This window comes from Otolemur garnettii, unplaced genomic scaffold (genome assembly GCF_000181295.1).
Source record: "Otolemur garnettii isolate 467f Iridium unplaced genomic scaffold, OtoGar3 scaffold00066, whole genome shotgun sequence".
Lineage (NCBI taxonomy): Eukaryota > Metazoa > Chordata > Mammalia > Primates > Galagidae > Otolemur > Otolemur garnettii.
The window spans coordinates 5,472,946-5,486,537 of NW_003852461.1; the positions used below are offsets into that span (position 1 = coordinate 5,472,946).

The 13,592-nt window shown below is 37.9% G+C and overlaps 1 protein-coding gene across 6 annotated transcripts in view; it reads right to left on the bottom strand.

Moving 5' to 3' along the window:
- Positions 1–13,592, bottom strand: part of OMA1 (OMA1 zinc metallopeptidase) — a 72,227-nt gene that overhangs the window by 40,642 nt on the left and 17,993 nt on the right. For all 6 annotated transcript variants that reach the window (XM_023515120.1, XM_023515121.1, XM_023515118.1 and 3 more), the window contains 2 exons: positions 12,297–12,425; positions 8,698–8,772 (listed from right to left, as the gene is read on the bottom strand). In XM_023515120.1, coding sequence (XP_023370888.1) covers positions 8,698–8,772; positions 12,297–12,425 — 204 coding nt within the window. The remainder of the gene's footprint in view (positions 1–8,697; positions 8,773–12,296; positions 12,426–13,592) is intronic.

Consider the following 13,592-nt stretch of genomic DNA (forward strand, 5'->3'; position numbering starts at 1 on the left):
TTACACAGTATAAAGGTAGGATCTGAGGCTGTTACACAGTTTAAAGGTAGCATCTGAGGCTGTGATACAGTCTAAAGTTAGGATCTGAGGCTGTTATACAGTATAACGGTGGTATCTGAGGCTATGATACAGTATAAAGGAGCAATCTGAGGCTGTTATACAGTATAAAGGTGGTATCTGAGGCTGTTATACAGTATAAAGTTGGTATCTGAAGCTGTTATACAGTCTAAAGGTGGTATCTGAAGCTGTTATACAGTATAAAGGTGGGATCTGAGGCTGTCATACAGTCTAAAGGTAGGATCTGAGGCTGTTATACAGTATAACGGTGGTATCTGAGGCTGTGATACAGTATAAAGGTGGTATCTGAGGCTGTTATACAGTCTAAAGGTGGTATCTGAAGCTGTTATACAGTATAAAGGTGGGATCTGAGGCTGTGATACAGTATAAAGGTAGGATCTGAGGCTGTTATACTGTTTTATCTTTTTTGACATGAACTAACTGCTTACATTTCAGAGTTGGCATTCTTAATTGCTCCATAACAAAGATCCTACCTAATTGTTCCATAATAAATTCACTGTGTATTTATGACTCAACATCCCTAACAACATCTTTCTCCCTTGAACTAAGGAAACCACGTTATCATTAACAGGCAAAAGATCACCTGCTATATAACACAGCAATATTCAGTGTGCTTTGGAAATTGAATCACATTTTATCTCCCCAGGGATATGCTTCTTTAAAAAATGGCTTGCATATCATAAACTACCAAAGGAGTTTATTGTTATTATTTTTTAATTTCAGGTTACTGTGAGGGTACAAACGACTAAGTTACAATGTTTACTCTGTTCGGTGCCGTCCCGCACCCCAGAGTTGTGCTGTGCACCTTTAATTGTGCCCTTAATGGGAGCACACCAATCCCACTCCCGCCTTCCTGTTCCCACAACCAGAGAAATTTCAGTATTTCCTTACTAACTCCTCTAATTTCATTCTTCTGCTTAAATAAAACAGAAAATCTAATTTGCCAAGTCACCCCAAAAGACAGAACTGGCAGTTGATTACTCAGGTCTGTAACTTCCAGATCTGCCTGGGGGAGACTCACCCAGCAATTCCTAAACACTTTTAGAACAGAGCTTCACCATCTAACTGCTGACTCAGAATGTCCAAGTGTGGAGCTGAGAGTACTTGATTTTTTAAAATATGCCCAATAAGACAAAATAAAATCTGCAAAAGAGGAAATAAAATAGCCAATAAAGCTGAGACAAATGTTCAACTTCACTACAAGAAAATGCAAATTTTAAAAAGCAATGAGATACCATTTTTGTCCAAATTGACAAAAATTAAAGATTGAAAACAGTACTGATGTGGCTATATAAAAAGAGCATTTTCATATCCTTCTGGTGAGATTTGCTACTAACATTTTGGAATAATTGAGAATATGTTTTAAAAATAAAAATGAAAATTTTAGAAATCCCACTTATATATTCTATAGCTATAAAAGCTCCAGTTTGATGAAAGCATTTCAAATTGTATGTAAAACCAGCACATTGTACCCCATGATTGCATTAATGTACCCAGCTATGATTTAATAAAAAAAATAAAAACAGGAGCTCCAAGAGCATCATAATGTTTGTATAGGGATGCCTTTTTCAAAATTATTTACAACAAAAAAACTAGAAATAACCCAAATGGTCATTAATATAGTTAAATAATTAAATGGATTATCAATATTACAAAATATTAGGTAGCTATTAAAAACACCAAAATAGGGACTTCCTTTACTAGCAGTGAGCTTGCAATTTGTAACAGATCAATTTTCCTGCCAAAAACAACTAGAAAATATGGATAATATAAAAATAATACTGTTCAAAGGTGTGCAGAGTTACCAAGACTGGAGAAGCCAAAATCTTAGAAAAACAGAAAGCTCCCTGAGATGAGCCCGGCCTTCTCTTCTTTTCCCATCAGGGACGCTGTTGAATTTTAAGCAGTAAAGAGTAAGAGGCTGGGGCGGCCCCTGTGGCTCAAAGGAGCAGGGCACCGGCCCCATATGCCAGAGGTGGTGGGTTCAAACCCAGCCCTGGCCAAAAACTGCAAAACAAAAAAAAAAAAAAAAGAGTAAGAGTCTGATAATATGACAGAACTCAACAGAAATCCAACCAGAAAAAGATAGCTAGAGAAAGCTTTTTGGCTGACAGGACTAGAAAACTAAAGCTTATGAAGTATGCTCACCAAGACAGCCAAATTTCAGAAGTCAAGATGTGAAAAGCAGGAGAGTCACAGAGACAACACTTGATGGCAGTTCACCACGGTAATTCAGAAGCTGCCTGGGGCAAGGGGTATAGAAGTTAAGCAAAAAGTAGCCCATAAACTGAGTAGAGATTTCAACAGTCCCGTGGCACTGTGAAAACAAAAAATAAAGTTCAGGGCCACTACCGCAGAAGGATTTTGGTCATGCCCCAGGTCTTCTGGCGGCCTCCCTGGATGGCGACACTCAGGAATGAGTGTACCAACAAGGACTCAGCTCTGAAACAAGACCAGAGGCAAAAACAGACAACAGAAAGAGACCTGAGATAATTCAGATATTAAAGTAAACATGAATATTTGGAAAAAATTAAGATTAACAGAGTAAAGAAAGCATAAAAAAAAAATGAGAAAACAGAATTTCACAAAGAACTGAAATCTATAAAAGAGAATTAAACGGAAAGCCTAGAATGAAAAGACACAACAGCTAAAATTCAGCACTCAGCTGAACTGAGTTGAACTGATGAGTTTAATGCAGAAAGGGCACAAACTGAAACAGGATTAGTGAGCTATAAAACAGGAAGCAGAAAATACGGATAAACAAGGAGGAAACATCTTGCAAGAATAAAAATTAATACAGAAGACATATAAAAGTCTAATGCACATGCAAAGCCCAATCTCAGACGGGGAAAAGAGAAAAAAATGGAGCAAGGGCAATACTGTAAAAGATATGGCTACAAATTTACCAAACTGATGAAAAATACATAGTATAAAGCCACAGCAAGCACAAAGAAAACCACGCCTAGACAAAGCAGTCAGCTGCAGAAAAGCACAGACAAATAGAGAACTTCACAGCCATGGAGAAAAACTCATTGTCTTCAAAGGGAAACAGACATAAAGAAATAAATAAATAAAAGTTAGGAAACCTCAGAATGTAATCATGAACATCCTGAAAGGAAATAATTGCCAATTTAAAATGTTATGCCCCACAAAAATATTCTTTAAAAGAAGGTGAAACTTCTGACGGTATTAAAAGGAAGTGGTTGGGTGAACCCTATGGCAGATGGTAATTATAAAAACTTGATTTAAAATAGTAACTATTTAAAGATACTGGAAAGTGTATAAAAACAGTAGCCAGAAAAAAATTAATACTGGGAAGTTTTACAAGAGATAAGATATAAGAGTTCACGGCTTTCTGGTCTGAGGTTCAGCCTCCAAGGACAAAGCTACAGAAAATGGCGGTAGGAAACGACAGCCTCAGCGGCTAAAGTTCCACAGAACATAGTTCAGATACAGAAAAGCAGTGAGAAATCTAAAGTGGGAAGTTCTGACAGTGAGAGAAGAAAAGGGAAGAAGAATTCTCTGTGAGCTCCACCCAAATGTCTGACTGGCATCTGACATGAAAAGGGGAAATACGACAGAGATGTGATGGTGGAGCTGTAGAAAAGCAGCCAGAAAACAGAGAAATCTGCTCTTAAAAGACAGAGACACTGGGGACCAGATCTGTGAGTCTGTTGCTTTCTTTTTTTTTAAACTTGGTGTAGGCCTCAACCTGGGTAACAAAAAGTTGAAGCCTCCTGGTCATGAAGTTTCAGTGGACGGAATCTCAAGTCAGTAGCACAGCTGGAAATTTAGATAAAATCCTCAGAAGCAAGGAAATAATGAGGGTAAGCTCCATCTGTGCCTAAATCCTTGATAACTGCCAAATTTACCATTGTAAGGTTCTTACATTTTACCAGAAACTATTCAATATTAACCTCAGATAGTTTGGGTTAAGTTAAAGATGAATATTGTAATTCTAAGAGGAACCCTTAAAAAATAATGCAGAGAGCTATTATAGCTAGAAAGCCAAAGAAGGAAGTAAAATAAAATACAAAAAAAATTTGATTAACTCAATAGGCAAAAAAGGACAAACAGAAAAAAAAAAGTACATAAGACAAATAAAAAACAAATAGGAATTTGGCAGACCTAAACACAACCAGAGCAATAATTAAAATAAATACAAATGGATGATGCACTTGAAGCTAAATGCAGAGACTGTCAGACTAAATAAAAAAGAACCCAGTATATACTGTCTGTAAGAGATGTACTTCAAATACAAAAATTCAAGAAGCTGAAGATAAATAGGTAGAAAAATATATCAAGTGAACAGTAATACGTAAGAAAGCAGGAGTGGCTAAGTTAATGTCAAATAAAACTGACTTTAAGACAACAGAGAGAGGCTCAGCGCCTATAACTCAAGTGGCTAAGGCGCCAGCCACATACACCTAAGGTGGCGGGTTCGAATCCCCAGCCCGGGCCCACCAAACAACAATGACGGCTGCAACCAAAAAATAGCCGGGCATTGTGGTGGGCGCCTGTGGTCCCAGCTACTTGGGAGGCAGAGGCAGGAGACTCACTAGAGCCCAGGAGTTGGAGGTTGCTGTGAGCTGTGATGCCACGGCACTCTGCCCAGGGGGATAGCTTGAGGCTCTGTCTCAAACAAACAAACAAAAAAGACAACAGAGAGTGGAGCACTGGCCCCATATACAGGAGGTGACGGGTTCAAACCCGGCCCTGGAAAAAACTGCAAAAAAAAAAAAAAGAAAAAGCAAAGAGGGATATGTCATAAAGATCGAGCAATAAGAAAAAAATACTGCCACAAAATGTGCATGCACCTAATACAGAGCTTCAAAACACATGAAACAAAAACTAATAGACTAGAAGGAAAAACAGGTGAATCTACAATTATAGTTAAAGATTTCAAATCACCTTTCTCAATTACAAGTAGTCAAGCAGAAAAAAAATCAGAAGGCTGTAGATCTGAATGACACTATAAACCACCGTAATGTAACTGACATACACAAAACACACACATCACAGAATATGGTGTTTTCAAGGGATGCAACCATAAGACAGACCAAATGCTGCATCGTAAAGCAAGTCTCAGCAGATTTTAAAAGACTGAAATCCTACACAGTATGTTCTCTGACCGCAAAGAAATTAAATTAGAAATAAACAAGAAAACATCAGACAAATCCCAAACATCTGTATATTAAATGAATCATATACAGGATTCATTTGGGAATCCTGGAAACCGGACAAAGAAATCAAAGAAAATTTGAAAACATTCAGACTTAAATAAAAATAACGCACAACATATCAAAATCTGTGGATGCAGTTAAAGTAATAAGCAATAGGAAATGTACAGCTTTAACTGCTTAAAGTAGAAAAATTACACTTCATCAAAATTTAAATTGTTGTTACTCAAAATACACCATTAAGGCCAGAGACAGTGGCTCATGGAAAAAATTTCGGCATTGTGGCAGGCTCCCGTAGCCTGTGCTACCCAGGAGGCTGAGGCAGGAAGATTCCTTGAGCCCAGGAGATTAAGGTTGCTCTGAGTTGGGCTGAGACCATAGCACTCTAGCTATGTAAGATTCTAATAGCACTCTAGCTAAGTAAGATTCTAATTTCTCAAAAAGAAAAAAAAATCATTTAAAAAATAAAATAGCCATAGAATGAGAGAAAATGTTTGCAATACACACATCTGACAAAGGACTTGCACCCAACATGTATAAACTTTTACAGCTCAAAAATGAGAAGACAAATGATTCAGTTTAAAAATGGACAAAATAGGCCGGGCGTGGTGGCGCACACCTGTAGTCCCAGCGCTATGGGAGGCCGAGGTGGGTGGATCACCTGTGCTCAGAGGTTCGAGACCAGCCAAGACCCCCCTGAGCCAAACGAGCCAGAGTGAGACCCCGTCTCTACAACAACAACAGGACAACGAGACAGCCGGACCTTGTGATTCCAGCTCCATGGGGGGCAAGAAAACACTACAGGAGGAAGAAGTAATTAAAAAAAAAAAATTAAAAAAAAAAAACCTTCAAAGTAATAAAGTTGAAATAAAAAAAAATTTTTAAAAAAATGGACAAAATAAAGGGAACACTTCTACTCTGCTGGTGGGAAGGCAAACTAATATGTTCCTTTTGGAAACATGTTTGGAGAACATTTAGAGAACTAAAAATAGACCTGCCATTCGATCCTACAATTCCTCTACTAGGTATATATCCAGAAGACCAAAGATCACACTATAACAAAGATATTTGTACCAGAATGTTTACTGCAGCCCAATTCATAATTGCTAAGTCATGGAAGAAGCCCAAGTGCCCATCAACTCACCAATGGATCAATAAATTGTAGTATATGTACACCATGGAATATTATGCAGCCTTAAAGAAAGATGGAGACTTTACCTCTTTCATATTTATATGGATGGAGCTGGAACATATTCTTCTTAGCAAAGTATCTCAAGAATGGAAGAAAAAGTATCCAATGTACTTAGACCTACTATGAAACTAATATATAGCTTTCATATGAGAGCTATAACCCAATTATAGCCCAAGAATATGGGGAAAGGGAGGGGAGAGGAGGGAGGAGGATGAGTGAAGGGAGGGTAATTGGTGGGACCACACCTACGGTGCATCTTACAAGGGTACATGCGAAACTTACTAAATGTAGAATATAAATGTCTTAACACAATAATGCTATGAAGGCTATGTTAACCAGTTTGATGAAAATATTTCAAATTGTATATAAAACCAGCACATTGCACCCCATGACTGCATTAATATACACAGCTATGAATTTTTTTGTTTTGTTTTTTTGCTTTTTTTGTTTTTTGAGACAGAGCCTTAAGCTATCCCCTGGGTAGAGTGCCATGGCATCACAGCTCACAGCAACCTCCAACTCCTGGGCTCAAGCAAGTCTCCTGCCTCAGCCTCCCAAGTAGCTGGGACCACAGACACCCGCCACAAGGCCCGGCTATTTTTTTTTTTTTTTGGTTGCAGCCATCATTGTTGTTTTGGCGGGCCGGGCTGGATTCGAACCCGCCACCTCAGGTATATGTGGCTGGCGCCTTAGCCACTTGAGCCACAGGCGCCGAGCCCACAGCTATGATTTAATAAAAAAAAAATGGACAAAATATCTGAAAAGACAATTCACAAAGGAAAATGAAAGAAAGACCAACACATATATGAAATATGCTCCACATCATTAGTCAATAAGAAATGTAAATTAAACACATAGAGTAAACATACTCCCAAAAGGACAAGGAATTTAAATAACCCAAATGACTATGTCCTGCTTCCAAGGGATATAAGCCATAAGGGCACTAACCAACAGAGAGATGAGACCGGCAAGAAGTATTATAGAGACAAAGAGTGATTTAATACTAATAAAAGGATCAATCCACCAGGAACACATAAGAACTCCAGATAGGTATACAAAAATCATCTTACGATATACAAAGCAAAAATTGATGGAACTAAAAGGAAAAAAAAAAAAATCTACAACCATAACGAGACTCTCTCAGTAACAAAAAAAGGGGGGGAAATAATCAAGAATACAGAGGATCTGGAACAAAACCAAATTAAATGTCCAGAGCCGTTCTCTGTGGCTGACTAAAAAAAAAACAATGTCATCTGCTACAACAAAAATAACCTAAAAACCTATGCTCTTACTTTTTATTTAAATGGTAGAAACTCAATTTGCTCAGCCAGGATTATAACTGCAATAGGATTAACCTTTGTCCAAGTGGGAGAAAACAGTTACATTTTATTTACTAAAAAATCTCCTCAGGAATAAAGGCATTAGCTTTCCAGAAGGCACAAATTTAAAAAGACTGGCTCGGCGCCCATAGCACAGTGGTTATCACACCGGCCACATACACCTGAGGGTGGAGGGTTCGATACCACCCCAGGCCAGCTAAACAACAATGACAACTGCAACAAAAAATAGCCAGGCGTTGTGGTGGGCACCTGTAGTCCCAGCTACTTGGAAGGCTGAGGCAAGAGAATCACTTAAGCCCAAGAGTCTGAGGTGGCCATGAGCTGTGACGCCACAGTACTCTACCAAGGGTGACAAAGTAGACACTGTCTCAAAGACATTAAAAATAAATAAAAATGAGAAGACTGGGCAGTAGGATGACACATTATATGACCATGTTTTTTATTGATTTATGTATTTAGTGTCTATGATCAAAAAATTCATACATGCAAAAAATCCTTTCCAATAAAAGATTAAGACTTTTAAAATATAACCTAATAATTAATATATATAGACTATAATCTTATATAAGTCTAAGATTATATATAATCTTATATATAATTAATATATAAGACTATAATCTTATATAGTCTAAGACAGAGGGTCGCGACCCACAGGAACTATATTAAAGGGCCGTGGCATTAGGAAGGTTGAGAACCACTGTCCCAAGACATAATACACCCTCCCGTACAGAAGGGAGTGAAGTGCGTTTCTTTAGGGATGCATTCTTTCAAGGTCCATAATCTTCAAACTTCTACAGATTAACAGAAATCGTACAAAGGCGAGCCCAGCCCAACTCAGTCTGTGCTCACACCAAACATTCATCTTGACTACGTAAAGAACACCGTATTCCTAACTCCGAGCACTTACCTTGGCCGCGAGCTGCAGTCCGATTTTGTCAGCCTCCGCCTCCAGCGTTCTACCGTACGGTCTGTGAAACATATACTGAGAAGAAACAGGATAGAAAACTCCAGTGAGGCAACTTAATCACAACCAAAGGAACAACTAAGACTTTGTAAAATCAATTTGACGGCGTATCTAGGATAAAATTTTTTATATTCTTTCTGATTAACATTTAGAGAAGCATTATGGCATAAAACTTAAACACAGCCTTTATTTCATCCCTAGAGATTAATACTTTTAAACATGGAAAGAACAGAAAAAGTCATGCCTATACATTTCCAGACAGTTTGTAGTATCGTAAGTAGTTTTCTTCTGCTTTTTCCTATTACAATTCCCACATACTGAGCTGCAGTTTCCCAAGTTTATTGGTGCGGGGCTTTTAATACACATGGTCAAGGAATATTTTGGTCTTGCAGTTTTAAAAGAAAATTGAGAAAACATACTTATGTAATAGCTGGTGACACAACTAGAGGGTTTATTTCAGTAAGAAAATTAACTACATAGCAGCACGCTCTTTCTTTGATAAATTATCTTAATTTCCTTCTTTTCTAAGTATTGACTAGTTGGAAGAAAGTAAGTTTCTTCCAACTTCAATAAAAAAATGCAAATAGATACCATAACTTTAGTTTTCTTAATTCTATTTATGTGAATGCTTTCCAGTTAAATTCTAATTTCCATTAAGCACTAAAACTTTATAAAGGATGCATAAATAGGCAGGACTTTTAAGAAAAGAGCTGTTAACTGGGGAAATGATCTTCCTAAGGTAGTGACATGTTTATGACAGCTAGAAAGAATGCAATCGATCTGATCCGTAGTATGTGACCAGTAGGTGCACGTATGTGTGACCAGGAAATAGGACTTTCGTCCTTGTCAATCACATTCGTTTCAGGTTGATGAGTGCATCCTGCACTGTCTGCTATCTCCATGAGAAGTCTCCATCAAGTCTACTGACAGTATACTGATGAAAAACTTGGACTTGAAGGACAGTGCAGTGGCTCACACCTATAACCCTAGAACTCCGGGAGAATGAGGCAGGTAGATTGTCTGAGCTCTGGCGTTGGAGACCAGCCTGAGCAAGAGTAAGATCCCATCTCTAAAATTAGCCAGGTGATGTGATAGGCACCTATAATCCCAGCTACTTGGGAGACTGAAGCAAGAGAATCTCTTGAGCCCTAGAGTTTGAGGTTGCTGTGAGCTATGCCACCACAGCACCTATGGAGTGTGACAAAGTGAAATTCTGTCTCAATAAAAAAAAGAAATAAAGAAATGGTTTGGTGAATAACTTAAGTTAAAGGAACTAATTGTTCAACCCCCCTGCCAGTAGTATGATATGCAGAATGAAACTTGTAACAGCGCCAACCTCCTAGACTTGCAGAAAGGAGTAAGGGAACAAATGGTAACGGTGACTCCCCCTTCTTCACGCCAGGGACTAGCCAAATGTGCTAAATCAGGGTTCTCAGCCAGGCCTGATTTTGTCTCCTGGGACATTTATAAACATTTGGAGGTATTTTTGATTGTCACAACTCAAGGGAGGAAGAATATCAGCATCTAGTCCAGTGATTGTCAACCAGTATGCTATGAGACGATCTTAGGTGTGCCACAAAAATTTTAAGATCATTAATCAAATTATTTTTGAAAGAAATCCAAAGCACAGTGTATCTTTTCTTTTTTTTTTTTTTTCTCTTTTTGTTGATCAACATAATTTAAGTGTGCCGTGGAAGTTTAAGGACAGACTGGTTCAAGGGCGCTGTGAGAAAAGACTCATCCAGTGCGTAGAGGCCATACATGCTACTAAACTACTGAACAGTCTATGCACAGAACAACTCCCCACAACAAAGAGTTACCCAGCCCAAAACATCGATGGTGCTGATGTTAAGAAATCCTGCCGTAACCCTATCATTCAGGTCTCACAACAAATGACTGGCAGATGGCTATCAGCAGTTCCACTCCGGAATGATTTTACTACCTGCATTCCCCTCTGCTCTCCAAGAGCAGCAAGCAAGGCTTTATCGAAGGCAAAACATCTTGTCACCCAAATTATTGAGGGCCTTGATTAGTGAAAAAGAATGCATATTGAAGTCATCCCTATTTTTAGCCTTATTATTAAATTGAAAAACTATACCAAAATGGCAGCATTTATCAAGTATTTCAAAGGAGAAAGAGATGCACATTATCTTTCTTTCTTTTCTTTTTTTTTTTTGAGACAGAGTCTCAAGCTGTCACCCTGGGTAGAGTGCCATGATGTCATAGCTCACAGCAAACAATACTCTTGCCTCAGTTTTTCTATCTTTAGTAGAGATAGGGTCTCGCTCTTGCTTAGGCTGGTGTCAAACTCCTGAGCTCAAGCAATCGACCCAGCTGGGCCTCCCAGAGTGCTAGGATTACAGGCTGGGAGCCACTGTGCCCGGCCCATGTTATCTTTCTTATGACCAAATCTTGACCCCTTTACAGAAAAGGCAATCTATAGAGAGATGGAGACAACAACTACATTAATTCCTTTGACTTCCCAGCAGGTCAGTGACAAAAACAAAATTCAAAATAGGAGGTCCTATAACCTTAGCAATAATCATTTCTTCTTCTTCTAAGAACCTTTACTTCAACATAAAGGAACCCGAATTATAATACTGACTAGTTATTCAATCTCAAAAGCAATTTGTCTCAAAGAATTGTACACATTAGATTTAAACAGCACCCAGATGGCCCTGGGATGGGTGCTCCACAAATCATTAAATAAACAAATAACAGATTGTTGCTAAACAAGCAAACCTCCCAGGAAAAGAGGAAATATCTGAAGAAAGATGCAAAATAAAATGATTAATCATGGTTAACAATGCAGTTATGAAGACTGCAAGACCGAGTGCAGTGCTTTGAACTAAATGAGGGACTCAAAATACCCTATCAAAATACAAATACAATTGGCCCTCTGAGTCTGTGGGCTCAACCAAGGATGTAAAATATTCAAAAAGTAAAAAAACAAGAATATAACAAATGTTAAAAACAATACAGCATAATAGTTGTTTATATAATATTTGCATCGTATTAGGTATTGTAAGTAATCTAGAGATGATTTAAAATACATAGGATGACGTGTATTGATTACAAGCAAATGCTATGCTGTTTTTTTATCTGGGCTGTGAGCACACTCAGACTTTGGTATCCATGGAAGTTCTTGGAACCAATCCCCCACTGCCACTGAGGCATGTCTATATTTGGAGAAAAGCGGGGATCATTAACTTAGTACATACAGACCACGGCCAGAATGAAAGGAAGGATCAGTGACTACGGTTTCTCTCTATAAGACCAATAACCACACTTAAGAAAATGATATTAGCCAAAAGTTGCCAACTCCTTCTAACCCACCCATATCCACCATTTGAAGAGATACAGTATTCTTTAAACGTTCATATATAAGAATATCCCCTAAAAATGAGAAAACAGAGGACACTAAAACTCAGTACCCATAATTCATGATAAATACGAAAATATCTTTGATATTTGTTGTTTTACAGTATTAAAACATCCTCACCAGAACCAATTATAAATTCCAGTTATTGTGTCCGACTTACCTCCTGCAGTTTAGACTGTATCCACTGGCCCAAAAGTGCCAAACTGTCTCGAGGACAAATGGCCCAAATCATCGTGAGAAAAATCATACCTAGGAAATCCAGTAAATGGACCAAGCTAGCCTTTTCTGCCTGAAAATAATCAAAATAAAGCACATTTAATAAATTAAAGCAGCTCACATTTTCTAGTTCATCGTGTGTACTCACATTAAATAATTACATGGTTTTTTGTTTGTTTGTTTTGTTTTTTGCAGTTTTTGACCGGGGCTGGATTTGAACCTGCCACCTCCGGCATATGAGGCCAGTGCCCTACTCCTTTGAGCCACAGGTGCTGCCCAATAACTACATGTTTTTAACTGACCTTCACCAACAGAAATGGCAAGTTCCCCTTTTCTTTGCTGAGCTTATTCTTCCCTGATCTGTTTCTCCCTTCCCTTTTTACAGATGTACACATCCATTCACTCACCTGACTAGCACTTACAGAGCCACTTATCATATTAGTCAGATGTTATCAACCTACAGTTTCTTATATTAACAAGTATAACTATATTGTAAGGTGGACACAATTATTCCTATTTCATAAATAATGAAACTGAAATAGAGGTGAAAAGAGCTGTTTGAATTCACACGGCTATTACTAAAAGGACGAGGAATAAAACCTGGGCCGTTTTAGTTCCTAAATCTTTTTAAAATCAAATGAGTGTGTTTATTTTACTTATATTTCTGAATTAAGATTAAATACTACCTAACATACATATAACAGTTAAAATAAGGAACAATTCAGAGAAAGACTGGAAGTCTTTTGTCTTCAGGACCTTCTGTATGAAATATGACCCATTTATACAAATTTGCAAATTTAAAAGTCTGGTATTTCTCATCAGGGAATCAGGTTCTGTGAATTTCTGTATTTACTTACAGCAGTAACCAAAAAAAATGACATAAAATAGCTGCTTTGAGTAATAATATCCAAATACAAGTTTAAAGTACTGGATTGGCCATTAAAGTTGATTAATACCTGCTAACTCCACGCTGATAATGATAATATAGTAGTCATTACTTAAATATGTAAAACAGGACTGAAAACTAAAAATAATGACTTAGACTATGTCCTTTAAAATACATTCTGCCCTCACAAAACCTACTTTGCTTCATTATATTGTGAAGAATAAGTATGGAATTATTTTAACATGAAAGAGGGAAACTCAGCTCGGCGCCTGTAGCTCAAATGGCTAAGGTGCCAGCCATATGCACCTGAGCTGGTAGGTTCAAATCCAGCCTGGGCCTGCCAAACAACGACGG